The 23530-nt window shown below is 39.9% G+C and overlaps 1 protein-coding gene across 1 annotated transcript in view; it reads left to right on the top strand.

The window, feature by feature from the left end:
* The window catches only part of Itfg1 (integrin alpha FG-GAP repeat containing 1), a 129925-nt gene extending 106737 nt beyond the window's left edge, over positions 1–23188 (top strand). Inside the window, exons 15-18 of the mRNA XM_051169049.1 lie at positions 17655–17779; positions 18369–18451; positions 21097–21214; positions 22802–23188. Coding sequence (XP_051025006.1) covers positions 17655–17779; positions 18369–18451; positions 21097–21214; positions 22802–22861 — 386 coding nt within the window. The 3' untranslated portion in view covers positions 22862–23188. The remainder of the gene's footprint in view (positions 1–17654; positions 17780–18368; positions 18452–21096; positions 21215–22801) is intronic.
* The last annotated feature ends 342 nt before the right edge of the window (positions 23189–23530 follow it).

Raw genomic sequence — 23530 nt, 5'->3', positions numbered from 1 at the left:
ATTCTTGCCTGTGATTAATTATAAGTAATACAATATAAAGAATCGTTTCTCATAAACAGAACTTAAATGAAGTGCAGTGGGGTAATATAGGCACAAAACTAGTCCTTTATCTTAAATTTGTTAGAAACATAGAATTACAGTTACATGAAGTAATCCAATAAATTTAAAAACACTTCAAATAAGGGAAGTTACTAACTGAATTGTATTATTGTGTGACTCACAGGCATCTGAGATTTCACGCTGACTGTACCTGAAGCAGACTGTGTGTTTTACTCTTACTCCTTGTGCATTACAAATGTCACAGTAAACATACAGTTCAATACCAACAACAGAATCAGAGGCAAAGCAAACATCATAGTACAGGCTTGTTCACTGTGCCTATATAGCACGTGCCCATAGCTCCCAGCCTAGCCTATGTCCTGACCAAATCATGGATCTGTGTTTTCTCATGTTCCCACAGCCTCTGGACCAGGTCACTGTAAAAGTTGCCATTTAATCTCCAATATCAGAGATTAACATTCAGGATATTCAAATATCCTAACAACTTAGTTGTGGGAATTAATCTTTCTAATGCAAATCTCTATTCATATCTGAGTGCATTCCTCTTGACTGAGAATTGAACCCCAAATTCCTTCCCCCCTCCCCCCGTCCCTTTCTGTTCCCTTTATGCATCCTACATGTGTCCGTCTTGCTTTCTGGTATATCTAGTCCATCCCCACGCCCCAGGCCCTTTTTCATCTTTCTACTCCCCATCACTTCTCCATCCCTTTGCCTCAACACTCCTAAGTCTGAAAATAGCTAGCCTCACTCCCAAACTGGAAATAAACTCCACCAAATGTTCACAGAACTTTATCTAATACATGGATGGCAGAAATCTCACAAGGCTTCAACTCTAGATGAAGAACGGCAGGTAATTAATGACTGCTGAGACAGGATGGGCCCCTAATTATTCAGTAAATGAACCCAGCAGGGGTGTGTGTGTATATGTGTGTGTGTGTGTGTGTGTGTGTGTGTGTGTTCGTTCTTAGGTTATTGAGAGACTTTTATTGCTACTTCGGTCTCATTGATTGTTCTGGATCTGTTTCAGTTGTTTATAATCTCAAGATTTAATTGTGGAAGTCATTTATATCTGTGTTAGTCAAGGTTCTCCAGAATGGATGTATTTATTCTATCAATTCTGTTCCATATGTATGGGATTTATTAGAATGACTTACAGGCTATGGTCCAGCTAGTCCAACAGTGCTTGTCTACCAACAGAAAGTCCAAAAATCCAGTAGTTGATCCGTCCATGAGGCTGGATGTCCCAGCTGGTCTTCAGTACACACCAGAATCCCAAAGAAGTGTGATGTAATTCCAGTGAAGGAATGGACTTGCCAAAAAGAGCAAGCAGAGTGAACGCTCCCTTCTTCCTTTCCTTTATAAAGGCTGCCAGCAGGTGTGGTCCAGATTAAAAGTGGATCTTCCCACTTCAAGTAACTTATTTTTTAAAAAAATCCTTCACAGGTGTACCCAAGTGCTTCAGTTTTAGTTAATTCTAGATGTGGTCAAGTTGACAACCAAAAAAAAAAAAAAAAAAAAAAAAAAACCATCACAATGTCTAAAATTTTATCCATTTCTTCTAAACACTTTTTGTGCAGTATAAATTTTCAGCATATTTCCTAATGATTCTCTGGAATTATTAGAATCCATAGTCACCTGGCTCTGCCTTGTTTTATCTCTAATTTTAATTTGGGTCTTTGACAAGTTTACCCAAGGTTTTCAAAATCATCATCACTGATACTCATATCAGTTCTATGTTATTCTTTATGTCTCTGTTTCACTAATTCTGTTTATAATTCTGTGCCATGTAGTGCTTCTATGTTGTTTTAATTTCCTAAGCCTTTACAGTGCATCTTTAGGTGGAGATCTAATTTTTTTAAATGTAAACTCATAACTATAAACTTTCTCCTTTGACCTATCTTAGCGCTCTCTCTCTCTCTCTCTCTCTCTCTCTCCTTCTCTCTCTCTCTCTCTCTCTCTCTCTCTCTCTCTCTCTCTCTCTCAGGTTTATTTGATTCGGTGGTGGTGGTATTAATTTATTCCCTAATTTCTTCAACAACCCACTGGTCATCCAGAAGTGTAGGTTTTGTAGTTTTTCTTGATACTGGTTTCTGATTTTATTGCACTATTAACTGATAAAATAAGAGTATTTTGAGCCTTCCATTTTTGGTAAGATTTGGTTTGTAGTCTATAATGTCATTTATTTTAAAGATAGTTGGAGAGATGCTGAGAATGTTTAGTTTATGTCTCATATAAAGTGTGTGTCTCTCTGTCTCTCTCTCTCTCTGTGTGTGTGTGTGTGTGTGTGTGTGTGTGTGTGTGTGTGTGTGTGTGTGTGAACTATATATACACTATAGCTTAATTCGGAGACCTCTTTGCTGAATTTTACTTTGGATGTGGGTGGCAAATGTAATGAGGTAAGAAAGAAATCAGAGTCACCCACTGTCATTGTATCTGACATTAACTGTACATTAGTGTTTATGAAACTGAGAGGCCCCATGTTTGGTGCATATATAGTTATAATTATCTCTTCATGATGAGTTGTTTTTTCTCTTTATAATGATATAGTGTTGTCTTTGTATTTTCTACTTTTGCTTTGATCAGAACAGCAGGGACAGCATGTTTCTGGCCTCCTTTCCCTTAACAGATTGATTCCAAGCCTTTGGCCCTTGGTCTTTTGGCATCTTTTTTTTTTTTTTTAAGATTTATTTACCTATTATTTTGTATATAGTGTTCTACCTGCACATACACCTTCAGGCCAGAAGAGGGTATCAGATCACATTAGCGATGTTGTGAGCCACCTGGGAACTGAACACAGGACCTCTGGAATAGCAGGTAGTGCTCTTAACCTCTGAGCCATCTCTCCAGCCCCTCTTTTGGCATCTTTATCAGTGAGGTGTTGTGCTGGTTCTTTAGTCCAGTCTGTCAATTGTCTTTTTATTGCTGAATTGAGGTGAATAATAATTTAAAGTTATTGATAGTTTGGTTGGCTGTTTGTCTGATTAGATTGTTCTATAATTTTTTCCTATTAGTGTCAGAAGTTGAGCAAGATTCTTCTCTGGTTATTTATATTTGGGGTTTTACATACCTATGTCTAAACAATTTTTTTTTTCGTCTTGATTTGGAAATTTTTCTTCTGTCATTTCATTAAATACATTCTCTGTGTTGTCAGTACTCAGCTCTCTCATATACTCTTAGGTTTGGTTTTTTGATCCAAGGGTTCTTGGGCACTGTAGTCATGCTTGTCACTGTTTTGTTTTTCTTTGTTGCTGCTGCTGCTGCTGCTGCTGCTGCTGCTGCTGCTTCCTCCTCCTTTTCCTCCTCCCCTCTTTGATTGCTGACCTCACATTCAGCAAAGGAAGATAGCCTGGACTTCCAATCGTTCTGCCTCCACTTCCCAAGTGCTGGGATTAGGGGCATGAGTTTTATTGTGGCACTAGGGGTTGAATGTAGGGCTTTGAGCCTGCTGGAAAAGGACTTTGCCATTTGACCTACATCCCCAGCCCCCAGTGTTTTTGTGTTTGTTTCTTTGTATTATCATAGTGGGAAGAAAATGCACCAATCAAAAAGAAACAGGCTAAGATGATTTCATTATGATTGTCTGTCTCCTCTTTCAGGTCATGGATCATTTTTACAGGAAAAAAATTGAAGTCTTCCCCTGGCCTCTTTCCTATTTCAGTATCTTGAGTTCCATAATTGGAGGAGTCATATTCCCTTGCTTCTTTCTAGAATTCTAGTCACTGCAGGTGTTGGGTTGGTTTGGACATCTCAATTGGGAAGTGTTTTGTTGTTTTGTTTTGTTTGTTGTTGTTGTTTTGTTTTCCAAGACAAGGTTTCTCTGTGTAGCCCTGGCTGTCCTGCACTCACTCTGTAGACCAGGCTGGCCTTGAACTCACAGTGATCTGTCTGCCTCTGCCTCCCAAGTGCTAGGATTACAGGTGTGCGCCACCACTGCCTGGCTGGAGGGTTCTCCTTGAGCAACCTACTCACGAATACTAAGTCTGTGGTGTCAGCAGACAAGAAGAAAACAAGCTGCCTTCAGAAGCAGCTTCTGCGTCCCCTCCTGCTGCCAGCGAGCACAGCATTACAGCCATGTATGGCTTGCTGCTCTGCATCACCCAACTCCATCTTTGCTCCATTGGTGAGGCTTCCTTTCTCTTTCCTTGTGTATCCTCAGGTTCTTTTAAAATCAAGTCTTAGTTTTTCTGGCTCCTTCACCAACTCATGAGGAGACATTCTAGTCCACAATGTTACACAGAAGTCTTAATTTCTTATTTTAGAGGTGATTTATATAAATTAGAAACAAATACATATATTTCATAACTTGATTTCAATGATTCTATTTGTGGGTAGAGTCCAGCTTTTTAAAATGATACTTTTTGTTTCGTACAGCTGTACAATGTATCTTGCTATCTAACTCCTAATTTACCACAGGGACTCTCCATCTCCCTCCCAACTGCTGTCCTGTTTTATGTTACTAATGAGCTCCTGAGTCCAGTCACAGCTGCCCATATGGACAGCCTGCAAGTGGCCATGTCCTCAAGGAGGGTGCTTTTCCTTTCCTCAGCAGCCATCAGCTGCTAATAGTTCCTCCCCTAGGAGTGAGACTTGAGAGCCTCATCCATATAGACTCTTGGCTGACTTAATCTTGTGTAGGTAACCACAGCTGCTAAGGGTGGATGTGTGCAACAGCCACGTCATGTTTAGAAGTCAGCATTCCACAGCTCTCCTCCCCATCCACCAATTCTTGCATGCTTTTGTTCCCTCTTCTTTGATGTTCTCTAAGCCTTGAGTTGGGGGATGTTGGTACAGATAACCCTTGCACAACTGGACACTCCCAGTTATTTTTCTCAGCATTCTAACAGTTGTGAATCAGAGCACTCTGTGATTATAAACATTAATATTTAGAAGGCAGCTTAACAGCATGACCAGTTAGCAAAACAATAATAGTAGATTCCACTCTCGGGCCTGTGCCTTTCCTAGTCATGGACTTTTGACCATGTTTAGTACCAGGCATGAATTCCACCTCCTGCCCAATCAGCAGGCAGTTGGTTACTCCTGCAGCTTCGTGCTATTGTTGCACCAGAGGACACATCGTGCCAGGCAGATCAGTATTGATGTGTACAGGGTCCAGCACAGGCTATAGCCACTGATGTCTTTTCTTCCCTGGCAGTCTGTGTAATACTTTTTTGTACTATGTATGTTACCCATTACTGAGAGTATTTAAGTTGGTTTAAAGCTGGTTTCTCTATATCCTGCATCCATAGTGAGTGGAGTCTTAGTAATGAGTTATTACTATCTAGTTATGGTGGGTGGGTAGCCAAGAGCAGTAGCAGGAGCTTCTCTATTCTGGGTGCCACCCTGACCACTAACCTGTAGGCAGGTATCCTGTGCCTAACAGTGGGATTTTCATCTAATAACTCATATCTCCTAGAAGCAGTGTTGTTCACCTATGTAGAATGCATCTGCTATTTATTACTTATTTTTTAGTTAGCTTGCAAACTAGTGGATTTCTTTAAGACGTCTTCATATATCTTGAGTTGTAGGTAATGCACACCCTACTCTCTCTCCTCCCCAATCCACCCATCCCCATTAAAGATATTGATTGGGTTTGGGGACTGGGGGTGGTTTGTTTGTTTTGTTTTGTTTGAGACAGTCTCGCTGTGTAGATCGCGCTAGTCTGTGCCTCCTGAGTGCTGGAGGTGTATGGCTCCACACCCAACCCCATTGAACATTTAGCCCAAGTTCTCTCATGTCACCTGTGCTCTGCTATCCACTCTATGAATTCTTCTTGGGTTGGAGATCTTAAGTTTCCGTACAGCTTTCCATGGACACTTTGCTGTGATTACGCCACCCCATCGTTTCCCTGCTCCCCATCCCAGCCCTACTCTATCTTACCTGCATTTCACTATCCCCCTCCCTTAATGCACCCATCCCCAGTGGCCTATCTGGTTTCCTGGCTTCTACATGTACTCTAGGTTAAGCATATAAAACAAAAAGACCAGAAGATGGGATAAGGGAGAGAACATGTGCGGCTGTCTTCCGGTACCTGGGCGACCACACTCACTGTTTCCAGGTCACTCATTCACCCTCAGATTTCATGTTTTCCTTTTTCTTTATCCATTCATCAGTTGATGAGAGCATCTTGGTTAGTTCTGTTTCCTGTTCTGTTTGGTGTCTTTTGCCTCCTCTGTGTGTTGTCTTGGGGCAGGTTCTAAGTATGCGGCTTCAGCTGGCCTGAACTTCCATGTAGATCAGGCTGGCCTGAAACTCAGAGACTGGCCTGCCCTGCCTTCCTAGCACTGGGAGTAAAGTTGCCACTCTGGGTCTTTGCCTGCTTTTTAACTGATGTCAGCATCACTTAATGTTCAGGATTTTTTATTGGAGATTAGCAAATACTTCTCAGAGTAAAAATTTTCTCTTTCAAAGGAGCAGAAAACATTGGATAGGCATATGTGTCCTTCTTATCTGTTTTAAAAAGAAGTTACAGAGCCGGGCGCACGTCTTTAATCCCAGCACTCAGGAGGCAGAGGCAGGCGGATCGCTGTGAGTTCGAGGCCAGCCTGGTCTACAAAGTGAGTCCAGGATGGCCAAGACTACACAGAGAAACCCTGTCTCGAAAAACCAAAAAAAAAAAAAAAGTTACTTTTTTCAAGCCCAGGCCATACCAGAGGTAAACCAGTTGTGTTAAGTGAAAATTCCTGAGTTTATAAAGTCTTTCAGGGAAAAATAATTCAGTGTTCTTTTGACCTAAATTAAACATATCCACAAAGAGATTAACATACCAAGAAATACAATTTTTTGGAGACTTTCCATCCATCAATATATTTTCCCTTTCTTCTTTTCCTTCCATTTATGTCAACATTGTTTCAATTTTGCATCTTAATATTTCAAAGAATTTACAAGTATGTGTCATATCTAGAACTATATGATTGGTCACATCTAAATGGCAGGCTTTAATGGCTTTCTGTACTCAAAACAGTGTAGAAATTGTTCAAATGTATCTCCTGTACAGCCTTGGTACTTATTTTAACAATATAAACAGCTTAAAAGATAACCAGTTAATATTGCCTTTCAATATGGTGTCCTGGAGAATAAGAACAAATCAAGTCTAAAAACTTAATTTTTGCTTACACAGTATGTACTTGAACTGTTTTATAAATTCAGGCTCTAATTCAGTCTTTGAAAAACATAGTCATTTGAATTCTGGTAGATCAGCAATTCTTAACCGATGGGTCACAAGCCGTTTGGAGGTGAAAGGACCCTTTCACAGGGTTGTATATCAGGTATTGCATATCAGATATTCATTATAGATTGTACAAAATTACGAGTTCTTCCAATTTTCTAATTTATTTTAAGTTAAATTTTAATTGCATCATTTCCTCCCTCCTGTTCTTCCCTCCAACCCCTCCCATGCTCTTCTTTTTTAATTATTATTGTTTAAATAAGAATGACACCCTCCCTCCCCCAGGCTCAAATATTTTAATATTTGGTAGTTCTTGGAACTGTTTGAGAAAGATGAGGAGGTGTGGCCTTGTTGAAGGAGATGTGTCACTAGGGGTGGGCTGTGAGGTTCCAAAAGACTCATATCACTCCCAGTGTGCTCTCAGTCTTCTGCTTATGGATCAGGTGTGAGCTTTCAACTGTTCCTAACACCGTGCTTTTGGTCTGCCATCATGGACTCTACCTCTCTGAAACTATAAGCCCAAATAAACACTTTTTTTCTAAGTTTCCTTGGACATGGTATTTTATCACAATAGAAAAGTAACTAAAATATATTCTTACTTATATGGAGAAATAGAAACCAACATATAATTGCAACATGCTAATTCCATTTAATGTCATTTATATGTGGGGGTTTGTTTTATTTTGTTGTTGTTGTTTTAGGGCTAACCAGTTGATGTTGGATAACCAGTTGGGGGGGGGGGCTCAACTGTGGGGATGACTAATTCTTCCTCTCTCAGGAGCCATTGATTGCCTGTAGCTCGTCATCTGAGGATGGCCTCCTGAGATATTCCCCATCCATGCTGGCATGTCAATTGGTGTTTACTGGTTTAGGAAAGTGGCAGTAGTGAGTTTTCCTCTAAGAACCATGACCTCACTACCCAAAGGTATTTGGCTAGGTCTAGAGTACCAGACATGATTTCCTTCTTGCTGGATGGCCCCTAAGTCCAATTAGACAGTTATTGGTTACTGTGAAGATACAAGTGCCACTATTGCTTCTTAGGGTATCTTCGCATGCTGGTCATTATTTGATTCATAGTTGTCACAGCTAGGAAGGACTATGGGTTTCTTTCCACCCCTGGCAGCTTGCATAGCACCTTCTAGTCATAGGGAGGAGGTTTTGGGGTTACATACAGCTCAATTCCTCCAACACCTGTGTCCAAAGTGCATGATGTCTTCAGCAATAGAGACTTATCTTCAAATTCTGAGAGGAAAACCAAGGACACCTGTATTGCTTTTTAATCTATTGGACACCCTTGACCAACAATTCAAAAGGTTTCTTATGCTCTGAGACTCCTGTAGAGAGCACTAATACCCCAAGTGATACCTATCTCTCTATATCTATCTCTCTATCTCTCCCTCTCTCCCTCCCTCTCTCTCTCTCCCCCTCTCTCCCTCTCTCTCTCCCTCCCTCTCTCTCTCCCTCCCTCTCTCTCTCCCTCCCTCTCTCTCTCCCTCCCCCTTTCTCTCTCTCCCTTTCTCAACCCCCTATGTACTATATGTAATTTTCAGTAAATATAAAATAATGTGATTCTCTGTGACTATTTTAAACATCTCACCCTTCTCCATCCATTTTTCTAATTTCCTCCATGTTTCATCATGAATACTTTATCTTTAGGTAGAGTATATTTACTTCTATTAACGTGCTATAAAATGGTATTGTATTTTTCTGCTGTTCCGCTTACATATTTTATTTGGAATATATTACAAGTCTTAGTCCTGATACATTTATTCACTTAAGAGCTACATGTTCATAAATGACAAGACCAGGCCTATTCTAAGCTGTTAGAATATAGAAGTGAATAGAACAAACTAAAATGCTCTTGTGGAAATCCTGAGAATGGAATGTAAGCAGTAAGGCTAAGAAGCAGTTATCTAATGATGTGCAGGTGTTGGGAAAAGTGAACCAAAAAATGAGGGATAGATACTGCCAAAGTAAGGCAGACATGAGTCATTTATGTGCAATAATCAGATTGGGCCTTCCTGAGACAGTATCATTTAAATAGAGACTCAAAGAAGGTAAAGGAGTTTGACACATAATTATATTTGGAAGAACATTTCAGGCAAAGAAAAAAGCCTCTTAAGTGTAAGGATTCCTTGAATGCCCAAGGAACAGTACAGGCCTTCTGTGTTGGAGCACAGTGAATGGGGGCAGGTATGAAACTGAAATCAAAGGCAAGTGTGGGTGGGAGTGTAAACTAGATGGCATAGCTTATGCTCTGAGTAAAATAATGCAAAACAGTACATTCAAGGGACAGAACTCTTACAGCAGGAAATGGATATTAAAGTTATTTCAGCAAAAGAGTGGTGATTTGAACAACATAGCAGCAGTGGAGGCAGAAACAAGCTCTTGGATTTGAGTGTGATGTAAATGATAGATTCTTATTTTGTTCCTTAGTCAACTGAATATAGACGGTGCACCGTAGAGAGCACTGTAACTGTAGGGTTACTGGCATGACAAAAAGCAAAGAGAAAAGTTGCAGTAATTTGAAATGGAACAAGTATGTAATGTAAACTCAGGGATTCTGGTTTGCAGTAGTCTGTATTCTGATGTCAACGTCAATGACGAATTACACTCTGAGGTGTTAGGAGCTGGCCTATGTCACTGGGGCCACAGGTAAATCTAGGGTCCTTTGTGTGTCACTGCAGTCAAAAGGGATTACCAGATGTTCTTATGACCAATGAAAATTGGGGGGGGGGGGAGCCGGGTGTGGTGGCACACGCCTTTAATCCCAGCACTTGGGAGGCAGAGGCAGGCGGATCATTGTGAGTTCAAGGCCAGCCTGGTCTAGAAAGCAAGTCCAGGACAGCCAAGGCTACACAGAGAAACGCTGTCTCAAAAAAAAAAAAAAAACAACAACAACAACAACAACAAAAACAGAAAGAAAGGAAAATGGAAAAAATCTTCAACTAAATTTTGTGGGGAAAAAATACATTTTTAAAATTCATTATTAAGCCAATACAAAACTTCATATAATATGTTTTACATGTTCTTTCTGAGAATTCAAGGTCTCTAGCCACTACTTTGCATGACTGATTCACAGGAAGAAAATAAAAGAATCACAAGAATAAAAAGTTGTTTATTTGAAAAGTTCAATAAAGCTGACCACTATTTAACTAGACAGGATAAGCAAAAGTCATAGAAGAAAGCCAAGCACAGGACCATCATCTGTAGCCCCTGCTACTCACTTGCGCCCAAGAATTTGAGGCCCGCATGGACAATTCGGGGAGATCTTGACTCAGAACAACAAGAGGAAGAGGGAAGGAGAATAAAGTAGGTGAGGAGAAGAAAGAAGATCAGAATGAGCGTTCCCACTGAGTTCACAGAATTACACATAGGGAATGCTGTGGCAACTGTAACAAGCTAGACTAGACACTTCCTAGAAATTCAGGATGCCCAGAGTGATGGCTACTGTTTACAACTGGCATGTGTTCCAGAGGCTCATGTGTCAAGGACCAATCCCCACCCCGTGGGGCTGTTGGAAAGGAGACTTGGTGGGAGGTTCTAGGACACTGTGGGGCACATCCTCAGAGAGGACCAGGCCTCTTCCCAGCTCTTCCTCTTCCCTAGCATAGAGTGCACAGCTTCCCACAGATACCCCAGTGCGATGCACTGCCTGCAAATAGGTCCACAAGCAGTGATGCTAGACAGCTGTAGATCTGGGCTCTCTGAAACTGTGAGCTGAAATAAATCTTATGTCACTCAAGTTGGTTATCTAATGTGTTTATTATAGTAATGGGAAGATAGTACACTGATCAAAAAGAAACAGGCATATCAGATATGTTGTGGTACATCTGTAATACCAACACTTGGGAAGCTGGCGTAATTCAATAATACATATTGAGACCATCATTCCAAACAACTTGCCTTTAATCCCAGCACTTAGAACATAGGAGATGGGTCTCTGGGTCTGAGTCTGAGTTCTAGGGCAGCCAGGCCTACATAGTAAAACCTTTTCTTTAAAAAGGAGGAGGAAGAGAAAGAATAGATAAGTCTCAATAGTACAAGAGATTGAATGAGTAATTTTAAAAATCTTGTTTGTCCTCCTCCCAATAAATACATATACTAATGAACAATAAAAACATAAGCAAGTACCAAATTACTTCATTAGTGAATTTAACTATTTAAATAAGAATTAGTGCCACTGCTACTCACACATCTTAGCACATTCTATATGGCCAACATTATGGCCATGCCCAGCACAAGACACCACACGGAAAATATTAGAGAACGGATTTTGTCAAATCTTCAGCAAAATACTAGCAAGTCAAATCCAACAGCATAAAAGGACTTTCCAGAATGGGTGAGTAGGATATGGTCAAGAATGCAAACGCTGCTCAGTATAAGAAAATGTGTCAGTGCAATGAGCAGCAGTAATAAGAGAACAAACATTTCCGATAAGAGAATGAGCTTTTCGCCTTCATGCTAGCCCCAGCCTGTGTCACTGAGGGAGGGCTGCTTTTGGCTCACAGTTTGAGGGCAACACTCCATCATGATGAGAACCACATCTCTCAGCTGTGGTGGTGAGAGCGTGAGGAGCTAGCACACCATACCCAGTCAGAGCAGAGAGAGAGGAGGAGGGTGCTGTTTGCTTTTCTCTTTTTTTTTTTTTTTTTTTCCAGCCGATGGCTCCAGCGTTGAATAGTGGTGCTCACAGTCTGGGTGGTCTTCCCTCCTCAGTTAAACCTCTGTCTAGAAACACCCTCCCATTCACACCTCCGGGTTATCTTGGAGGACATTTCCAAAGAGAGCTGACTGCGGCAGCACTGTCCCCATGAACGAATAAAGAGGAAAGAAGGAAGCCAGCCGGGCTGCAGTGACTTGCAAACGAAACTAGCCATTTCATGTGGCACAGCACTGCAGTGGACTGTCCTTCAGCCGCAAGCACAGCTATGCTCTTATTTCCTTAAGTGGTTTTGTCACAGCAAAAGCAATACCAAAAGCAGTCACTAAACAAACAACAGAAACGGTAAAAACAACTAACATTGGGGTGGAGGGCACACACCAAAAAAGAAAATGTGCCTAAGGGGCCAAATAGACACTATAAATCAACTATCTCTGTAGTCAAAGTCTTAAAAGAAACTAGAGTCAAGGAAATCTAGTAAGTTAAAAAGTATAAATAAGTACAACCATTTTTAAATAAAATAGAAATAGGGCTGCAACTCGGTAATAGTGAACTCCCCTAGCATACCTGAGTCCTTCAGTTCAGTCCTCAGACCTACCAAGAAGAAAATCAAGTAGAAATTATGTAGTTGGAAAGTACAGGATTTGAAAACATTAATAGACAGCTCTGTGATGTAATTGAGCTAGCAAAATAATCTGGACACTAGAATATACACCAATTGCAAGTATCCAGTACTTAAATAAGCAAAGTGACCATCTCAGAGACCCATGGCAGCACCAGCAAGCATACCAACATATTGATAATTGGAATTTTGGGATGAAAAAGCAAGGAAAGAAAAGCAGAAATAATGTGTAAGTCATTGCGGAAGCCACCCAAATTTTATGACATGTTAATATGCACATCTAAAAAGATCAGCAGACCTCAAATCAAAGGCCCATGTCAGGCTTATCAACTCTCAAGAAATATGCTTGAAAACAGCAAAAGAGAAGTGAGCCATCACACCATGTTTAGGCAAGAAGGCAGTGGACAGTACATTATACATTCTGAAAGGGAAACTGCCAGTCAATGACTAACAACACTGTCCTTCACACATAAATGCTCAGCTAAATCAACCAGGATTAATCACACTAGCAGAACTCCTGAACACTAAATAGATGCCCATTAATACTGAGCTGTGGTTACTAGACAGCAACTTAAATCCATACAAATCAGATCAACAGTTACACTAAAGCAAATCTCTGTATGAATGTTGAATTAGATTAGTATTAATCCAAACTAATTTTTTCTGTGCTGTTAATTGAAATACCCAGGGCAATCACTAAGATAGTGGCACTCAAAATATATTAAAAACAAACAGTGGCGTGCTGGAGATATGGCTCAGTGATTAAAAGCACTTATTCTTGCAAAGGATCCAAGTTCGATTCCCAGCACCCACATGGTAGCTCACAGTGTCTATAACTACAGTGCCTGGAGATCTGACACTATCTTTTGACCTATGTGGACACAAACATAAATTCTGTTATTAGTAATTATTTTAAAAGTAAGTGAAAGAAGCACTCCACCAAAAGATTGTGTCAGACTGTAACAAAATTATTATGTCTATAGGAGATTCTCTAGACATTAAAAGACAGTAAGTGTTACTAGGAATGATGAAAAGGTAAGACCGAAGAAACCTTAAGAGAGCGATGCCCCATTCCCTCGGGGGTGGAGGGCGGTTGTATAGGTTGCTGTTTGCTTGCCTGATCTACAAATGTTTATTCTCATCAGGAGGCGGTCATAAGTCATTATTGGTCTTATACAGAGAAAAAATTAGGGGAAACACAGGAACATCTCTCTTTGCCTTTATCTTGCAAATGTAGGCAAGGAGATGGGAGCTGAAAGGAAAGAGAGAGAGAGATTTAGGAACATAGAGGGAGGACAGAACAAAAGCTAGATGATTGAACCTTCTCCTTAACTCAAGGCCTTAATTGCTACTTATAGTGAAGGTTACGTCTAAGTCATTGCTATAGAATTTAATATATTGATACAAAACATGGGCATGTCAAATACTTGGCATATTTTAACACAAGAATATATATCCTGTCTAACAGATAGATATGACTCTATCGCTATATGAGGTAAAATAGTTGAATAAGGTCTTCAAAAGCCTCAGAGACACACAGAATATGGCATTTAAAGTTGGTCTTACAATCCTAAATTTCTTCGACAACAAGACAAGTTAACTCCTGACAACACCCAGCCGACCTCAAAGAAGATGATGAGCATCAAAGAGCCTCCTTATGGACATGGCTTCAAAGGTGGCAAAATAACCACTGGGCAAAATGTCCTCGTTCCGCCACTAACCGAATCTGCCTAAAAATGGGCAACTTAGATGCAGGCAGAGTCAATGGCCGCACTCTGCCAAGTCAGGGTAAGCAAGTCCTCAATAGTTCCTGCCCTGCGAACAAGTCTGGCAGAAATATTAGGCCAGAAAGCTGAAGATTAGGCTCCAATGTTATAAAGTGTATTGGGGACTGGTCAGGAGGTAAACTGTCTTAAGTCAATTTGTACATTTTGGAAACTGCTAACCCACTGCTGATTCACTCAGGAATTTAAGTTTTATTCCTTCTCAAGTCTCAGAGGAGCATTGAAGACAATCTAGTTCTATTACCAAGTTTAGCTGGTTAGGGGACAAGATCGTTTTAGATCAAGATAAAGAAGTTAAGCTATTAGAGTTGAGATAGGATAGATATTGAATCTCATTCGGAAATCTAGACCCAACAAGACAGGAAAGACACTTTCTTCAAACGAGATGAATGCAGATGGCCAAGTCACTATGAATGTAACATATATAGAACTCATTATTCTCATGATTGTCACATGGGTCTCCGTGCTGAATGTAGTTTGTCTTATACATGTGTAATAAAATAAAAGTATATATTTAAAAAAAGAAAGGAAAAGGTAAGTCCAGGGTCTGGTGAGATGACTCAGTGCATAAAAGTACTTGCTGCCAAGCCCAACAACCTAACTGAACCCTAGAACGCACATGACTGCTGCAGGTGGTCCTGTGAACCTAATGGCAAGCATTGACACACATAACACCGATGGTGATGGTGATGGTGATGGTGATGATGATAGATAATATTTTTTTCAATGTGAGTCCACACGAAGATACAGCAACTCTACATACGTATGCACTTAACAACAGAGCCACAAAATTAATGCAGAATAGAAGTAGGAGGTGGGTAACTCAACAATAAATGACTGGAGCCAGGCAGAGTCACATGTCACATTTGCCCGTGGTCCCCCTGCTCCAGAAGCTACGGTGGAAGATCATGTGAGCCCTGAAGTTCCAATGTAACAATAGTGACATATTGAGATTCACTGATTGACAAATGATTGATTGATTGATTGATTGATTGATGACTGACTGGCAAGGACTTTAATACTTGTCTTTCAAAATTGGTCACACAACTAACTAAGCAGTTAATCAATTAAAGATGTAAATACCTAACAGAAATGCATAGAACACTGCACCTAGAATATGCAATGTTTCTCCAGTACACATAGAGCATTTTCCCAGATAGGCCATGTACTGTCATGGAACAAAACTCAATAAAGCTAAAAGGACTGAAATCATAACAAATGTGTCCTCTAACCACATTAAAAACCAGTAGGAGGGAGCCTTCAGTGTGGCTTAGTATTCAACAGCACTTGATGCTTCTGCAGAAGGCCAGGGTTTGGTTCCCAGCACCCACATTAGGCAGCTCGCAGCCTCCTGTTACTTCAGTTCCAGGGGATCTGACACCTTATTTTGGCCCCTGAAAGCATCCATATGCATGTGGTATACATATGTACACTCAGCCACAGGCACGGATGCGTAAAATAAGTAAACACTTTTTAAATCATTAAGAACATTTTAGAAATATGTAAATACATGAAAATAAACAACACGCTCCAACTAAATAATTGAAGAAAAAATCAAAGAAATTAGAAAATACACTGAAGTAAATGTGAACAGAAAAAAATACAACTTATCAAAATCCTTAGAATGCAGCTAAAATCTGACAGGAAAATGTACTGCTCCAAATGCCTGCAATTTGATCACTTCTCCTAGGTGGGGTGGCCTTGTGGGCACACTGAGGAAGGGGATGCAGATTATACAGATAAGACCTGATAGGCTGTGGTCAGACAGTGAGGGAAGAGAGCCGCTCCACCCCTGTCAGAGGTCTAGGGGAGGGGACTAGGGCAGAATAGGGAGGGAGGATGGGAACTGGATATAATATGAATAAATTATTATAAGTAAAATAAGAAAAAAATAAAAACAAGGGTAGGAATACAGTTCCGCTGGGAGCTATATGTTCAGCATGGTGTGCCATGCATGGGCCCGGGCTTCATGCCTAGCACCTCTGAAGCCTGTTCAGTGGCTTATACAGCTAGTCCCAGAACTCTGTAGGTGGAAGCAGGAAGTGCGAGATAATCCTGACTGCATAGGGAGTTCTGTACCAGCCTGCTCTAGAGACCCACTGGAAATCACTGTCTGAAATGAGCATTGTAATCTCTCACCTTGAGAAACGTGGGAAACATAAAGGGACTGTGCCTACGCAGAAGACAGGAAACAACCGTGTAGAGAGTGCAGAGAAGCGGCACGCCAAAGGGGGGTTTTCAGACATGTTAAAACTAGCAAGCCTTTAGCTACACTGATCAGGAAAGGACAAAGGTCCAGACTGACACAAGAGACAACTACTACATTTACAGAAATAAGAAGATACACGGATGAGCAGCAGGTACTGGAAAGAAGTTGAGCATCATTTGTTAATAAGGAATGCAGGTTAAACTGATGAAAGGCTGCTCCCAGCCATCAAAACGGTGACTGGAAGTGTTCTAGGACATGGAAGTTTTTGAATTTCATATAATTGCTTTCATGAGTATGAAATGGAACAGATTTTTTACACAACACTTAATTGATATATCGTGATTTAACTGTACATATTGTTGGATACAACATGACGTTTCGGTGCCTTTGTATAATGTATAGTGATAAGACTGAGGTGACGGGCATGTCTAACACTGCGGACAGTTAGGACTTCTTCATGCTGGGGACAGCAAAGAGCGTCTCTGTTGCCTATTTTGGAATAGGCAGTTATCAGCCATATTCTTAGCTATATAATCTAGTAAATACAAAAAAATTTTAGACAAAAGTGAAGTTACCCAAAAGCCCATTAATGAAATTAATTAATAAAACAAAATGTAGTATATATCATGCTCTTTGTCAGTTGATGCAGTACAGAAACACGCTGTAGCATGAGCCATGATAGCGTGTGATGTGAAAGAAGCCAGTTACCCAGGCCACACACTGCATAACTGTATCATATGGGCTCTTGAGAATAGGCAGACTCCTAGAGAAGGCAGGAGGCAAATCAGAGGAACTGCCTGCAACTGCAAGTGCAGCCCTGCTGGCAAGAGCACCAGCTTTGGGTATTGAGTTTTTCAAGTGATTAAAATATTATAAAATTCCACTGAGGTACTCACTGAGGTAAACTCTTAGGATATTCTCAAAACCATTTCACTAAATCTTATAAATGTATATTATTTACAGTACGGGAATTGTATCTCAAAACAGTTTTTGTAAGCCGTTAACTATTAATATTATTTAACTGAATGTTCATTTCACATTTTCTACCTGAATTTAACATTTTATGATTTTAAGATTTGGTGAGTGTTTCCAAAAGTGTTTTTGTTTGTTTGATTGATTGATTGATTGACTGATTGTCTTCATAAATCTAGCTGGACAGCTCAGCCAGTCAGCACACTTAGCTCTTCAGCTACCTTACAATGTACTCGGATTAGGCCGAAGTGCCAATTTCCTGGACCATCTTTTTGTTGGTATTCCCCGTCCATCTGGAGAGAAGGCAAGTAAACATTTTGTTTGTTGACAGTCTGCTTCAATACCACTGAAACATTTAAATCCAACCATTTGAATACAGTTTAATTTCAATGTGAATTCAGATATTTAATAGCCTTTATAATTGAAAAACTGACTCATAGCAACCGGTCTAAGCTTATCTTCAAGTGTACCATGATTTGATAATAGTTTTTCCATTTCTTTCTCATTAAACTTCATGGCTTCTTATCCTTTTATGTGCTATTTCTTAATACTTTTTATTACTCAACAGCATAATATGTGTCAACATAGAATTAGCATTATTGTACTTACACATATATACATAAGATACATAGAATAGTGTCATTTGTTTGTCCATCTTCCGGCTTGAATTTTAGCTCCTCCAATCAGTACTTACATGTAGCATTTTGAATAATGTCTGTAAAAATTACCCATTGTTTGTTGAGTGAATGAATTCACAACACACAAATATAATCCTCCTTACCTTTCAAAATCTCAAAATACTTGAGAGTTTGGGGTTTATTTTTCCTTTCTTCAATATTTAAACTAATTTTTATATGTATTGTCTTTTAAGTGTTCTTAATTTCTTTTTTCAGTCTATAAGAAAACAAGAGTGGACAGCCATCATCCCAAACTCCCAGCTGATCGTCATTCCGTACCCTCACGATGTCCCTCGGAGGTAACAATAAGCCCCTTCCGTGCTTGAACTTAATTTAGTAGATATCCAGGCATGCTTTGATAAACTCTCATAGTTACTGCCTGCCCTGTTCCCCTGAGTGCCCAACACTTAATTTACTTAGTCAATTTCAGATTATTAAACAGACTTACCCTGGTGTTTCATAAGGAATAAATTCATTCTTATTAGGACAAAGAACAGCTTAATTAGTAATTTATACATACTGTATTTGTTTAATTTTCACTAGTTGTAATTACTAGGTTGTGTTTTTGTTTTTGTGTTTTGCAGTGCAGGTAGTTGAGCCCATTGCTGCGTGCACGCCAGGCAAGCCTTCTACCAGGAGCTACTCTCCTTGCTCTAGTCTGTTTTGTTATGACAATTTTACATAGCCTGCATCCCACAGAACACTAGAACAGTGCTTGCCGTCTCATGAGCTGACGGTGTCCACCTTTTTCTGTCTTTAGTCATTAAAGCCTGTTATTGTGAAAGCCTTTACCCCATGAAAGCTAATAAATGTTATAAACTAGGTTTACCCACCCTGCTAGACAACTAAGTGGCCAACACATTACTGCATATATAAGATGACACTAATAAAAATAGTTATTTCCTGAATGAGGGTTGGATTGGATTGAGGTTTCATTTTGTTTTTGTGATAGAGTCTCACCATGTTGCCTAGACTCATCTGAAACTCCAGGGCTCCAGAAATTCCCCCCACTTCAGCCTCCTGAGTACCTGGAACTACCATGCCTGGCCCTGGTTCCTTTTTTTTTTTTCTATTTGTTTGTTGTTATGATCCAGTGTTGTATGTTTTCTCCACCTTGCGTTGAGAACAAACTATAAAACCTGAATGAGGAGCAGAGAAGCTCTAGGGCTACAGTACTGAATAGAGTGTGGTGCAACCACACCCGTGTGGGGCAGGGGAGGAGAAGGAGAATGCAGAGATACATAGCATGGTTTCTTTAAAAGAAAATATGTGTGTGTTCATGTATGCATATCTCTGACAGATTATATGAGAAATCTCATGGGTAGGCACCTGAAGATTGATGTTTTATTTTCTTTTAACCAAAATGGCAAATATCCTCATCTTTGAAAAAAAAATCTATTTTTAAGAAAATATAACTAAAAAACCCTGAAAAGTAGTTTTAGAGGCTGAAGAGATAGGTCCATGGTAAAGAGTGTTTGCTGCTCCTGCAGGGACCTGAGTTTAGTCCCCAGCACTCACCGCAGGTGACTCAACCACCTGCAACCCCAACTACAGGGGATCAGAGTCCCTCTTCTGGACTCTGTAGGCACTCGTATGTACAGTGTGTGTGTGTGTGTGTGTGTAGCATGCGTGCACACATGAACACATACACACCCACAGAATAAACAAGTAAAAAGAGTGTATGGCTTCTTAAAAGCTGGTCTTATTCTGAGCATAGTGGCTCACGTCTGTAACCTCAAGAGGCTGAGGCAGGAGGATGGCAACCTCAATAATACATCGTGCTGTAAAGCAAGACCCTGTCTCAAAAAACAGCAAAGGAGTTTTGTTTTCTATTGTAAGGTACTTAACAATACTCACTTTCTTAAGGTTTATTCATCTGAATTTCTGAAAAGTTCTGCCATAGCTTTCTTTCATAATCAGAACAATTTTTTCATGTTTCTTTTGCTCTTTCCAAAGAAATGTCCTTTTCAAATTTATGTACATAATAAAAACCCTAATTGATTTTTGTTTGAGATGTATTCTGAGATTTACTGACTTAAAGACTAACATATGGATCAATAAATTTTAATTATGTCAAAATAAATCAATACCTACTTGCTGTTCATTAGAATGATCTTGCCCTTGTTAATCTTTTAAAATGAGAACACAGTCCTTTCCTGTTTCCGAGGAGAACAAGAAGCTCTGTGTGCACAACTGCCCACAGTTAGCAATAAAGACCCAGCTTAGGCCTTGCAGTGCTTGTAGGTGCTGCGTTGTGTGTAGTGTTTTAAGAGAGACCTAATTATGCTGATGGTGTTGTCTGTATATTGACATTAACAGAGAGGCAAAGTGACTTTAGAAGCCTCAACATACAAGTTATTGTAGTAATTTAGAACATCCACTATAACACACAAGTGGTACGGGTTCTACACAGCCAACAGTGAACCCCACTCAGACACATGATTTAGTTACACTGCATGTGTGGGCAGCAGTCAAAAGCTAAGACACTGTAGTCTCAGTGAGAGCACATGGCCCGTTAGAGTTGAAGGTTTCAAACTCAACAGATCAAATCTTTGACTGTCTAAAGTACTATTGGTAAGTTAATTCTGAAGATAAAACTCAAAAATAAATGCATATTAACTATCTCATCAACAATTCTACTTCAGGGAGATGTGAGTATACTTCAGTTGTAAAGTGTTGACCCTGCACACATGAGGCCATGGGTTTAATCCCCAAAACCATACATGAAAAAGAAAATTGTAGTTCAGTCTTAAGAAAACCATGAACATTTTAGGATCATCAATATTCTTCAAATTACCTAAATTTAATTGCTTTTTTTTTAGATGAAGGAATGAAGGAATGGCTTAACAAATGAACTTTCATAAGCTGCTTTGCTTTCTGATTCCAATTCAACCTTGCTATTATGCTAAATTTACTATTTTAATGGTTCTGTTTTTATCTGCAGCTGGAGTGCCAAATTGTATCTTACACCAAGTAACATCGTCCTCCTGACTGCGGTAGCACTCATTGGGGTCTGCATTTTCATCTTGGCAATAATTGCCATTTTACATTGGCAGGAAAAGGTTTGTTTTTCAGTGAAAACTTTGGTTAATTTATTATTGTACTGTGTTGCTCTTCAAAACTGAGGAGCTGGGATATAACTCAGTGTTTGAGGGCACAGGTTCAATCCCTAGCTCCACACAAAGAAGAAAAGGAAATAATATCAAATACCGAGCCAGTAGGCTTCAACAGTGCCCTCCAGAAAGGCTTCTGTGTCACAAAGGAGTGCGGTTCCCCCTCCCTTGAGCTGCCATGCCTACCAGAATCATGTTTTGCTAACTAAAATTACTATTTTCTCTATCTTGGCTACTCTTTTAACTTAATGAAAAGAAAAACATGTTGATTAGTCTAATATTAGTAAATTTGTCACTCAGAAGATCACTCAACATAATAACCAAAAATTATATATTCAATTAATTTCAAGATTGTAGAATGGTTCCATACTTTATCTAAAAGCAACATACTCCAAAATACTCTCTATCCCTCGGCCTGTGAAAGGAAGTTAAGTTCCTCATCTTATCAGGGGATGTGACTGTGGCATGAATGTGGGAATACAGCAGCTGTGGGGCAGTGGCTACACCCTGCCTGCTGCGCCATGTGCACACTAGCCCCTGCCACTCTGGTTCCTCTGTCTCTGTAGCCAGCTTTTCCACCTCTGCTGGCTGCTGCTGTTTTTTTGCTTCTCCATTTCCAGTTCCTATCAAGATTACTTAGCTCAAAGCCGATATTCTAAAGCTTCTTCTCTCCCCTTTCTTATTCACCTGCAATATTAGTCAGCCACTTACTGATTCTTACCTTCCTGAGAACCGCTGTGGCTGACTCCTCTGCCTTCCTACCGGCACTTCTGTACTTCAGCCCTTCAGGATCTAAGGTCCTGGCTGGCCTCTGACTTCAGCCTCTCCACCTCCTAGTGCAGTAGACCCACTACACTCACCATGGAATGAGCCTTAATCGCGTCCCCCTCCTACTCCCTCAGGTGACTAGCCACTGTCTTAAGAACATGTAAGTGTTCCTCACCCAGGCCTCATGCTCCTTCCATGTCACTCCACCATATGCCCTGCTGTCTTGCGTCCTCCATTTCCTTGCATATGTCCCACCCCCTTCCACACCCAGCAGGCTTCCTCGTGCTGAAACTCCCAGCATGAAACGAATGCCCCTTCTTCCATTTCCATCACTATTTTCAAAGCCCTTTCCTCACTCAGCCCAAAAGCAAGCTCTCAAAAGTAACATCGTCAGGGCCAGTCCTAATACACAGTACGCTCTGCTTCTTTGTCCTTTCTAGGCTTCAGATTCTTGAAGAACAAAATCTAAAATGCTTTTTAATCCCTCTATCTTACTTGGAGGAGACAGCCAATAGATATCTGCTAAATCAATAGGTTAACTAAAAAATAATCATCTTGTATAATTAGTTTGGTCTGTTGCCATCAGTGTTAAAAGTGTATGTGTGTGTATGATTTTCAAATTCAATTAATATGTCCTTAAGTATAAAATAGCTACTGGATCTATGAAAATATTTTATATTATTACATTATAAAAATCATACCTGTTATGTATATTACAGGAGTCTTAATATTTTCTTGCACTTAAACCACTCTAAAATTCTCTTTCAGAAAGCAGACGACAGAGAAAAACGACAAGAAGCGCACCGGTTTCATTTTGATGCCATGTGACTTCGCTTTAAGTAGTACAGATTGGAACTCACTTGATTAGTGAAACACTAAATTTTGACTTCTGGTAAAAAAAAATAATAATAATAATGGATGTGAGATATTTATAAATTATGCCTTCCTTGTCAGTTATTGGAAAATACTAAAATAAATATTGCCTGAATATCTCATAAGGTCTTTTCTACGCACTTTGTATGTAATAGTTTAGGTTCTTTATTCAGCAGTACTGGACATTTTTGTTCCTTTGTGGAATGTGTTGCATGTACTCTGGTGTATTTGTAGATATAATTTTATTAGAATAATGATGGTGGAAAGATATACAAATAAAAACTATTTAAATAAGCTGGGGCAGGAGCATTGTTCCACCTGAATTGATCTTGCTTTTTATCTTTAAAATGCATACTTTCACAAATATATGGTAGATAAAGTTATTAAACTAACACTTACCACAGCAGACCAGAGCTCTCACGAATGGCACAGAATGAGACTAATTAGCCTGACTTTGCAATGACAGTGGGACAGATTGCCTCAGATCCCTGGCCCACAGCCACTGTTTCTTAGCCTCTCTGCACACCTGCTCTGTTTGTATGATGGCTAACTGCCTGCTCACCTGGGTATCATGAACATTAAGTTGTATGATGGTCATGATGTGCTTAGCTCAGGGCCTAAGCA

Source organism: Acomys russatus, chromosome 26 (genome assembly GCF_903995435.1).
Source record: "Acomys russatus chromosome 26, mAcoRus1.1, whole genome shotgun sequence".
Lineage (NCBI taxonomy): Eukaryota > Metazoa > Chordata > Mammalia > Rodentia > Muridae > Acomys > Acomys russatus.
The sequence above is the reverse complement of the archived record's forward strand: the minus strand, read 5'-3'. Positions and strand labels throughout refer to the sequence as shown.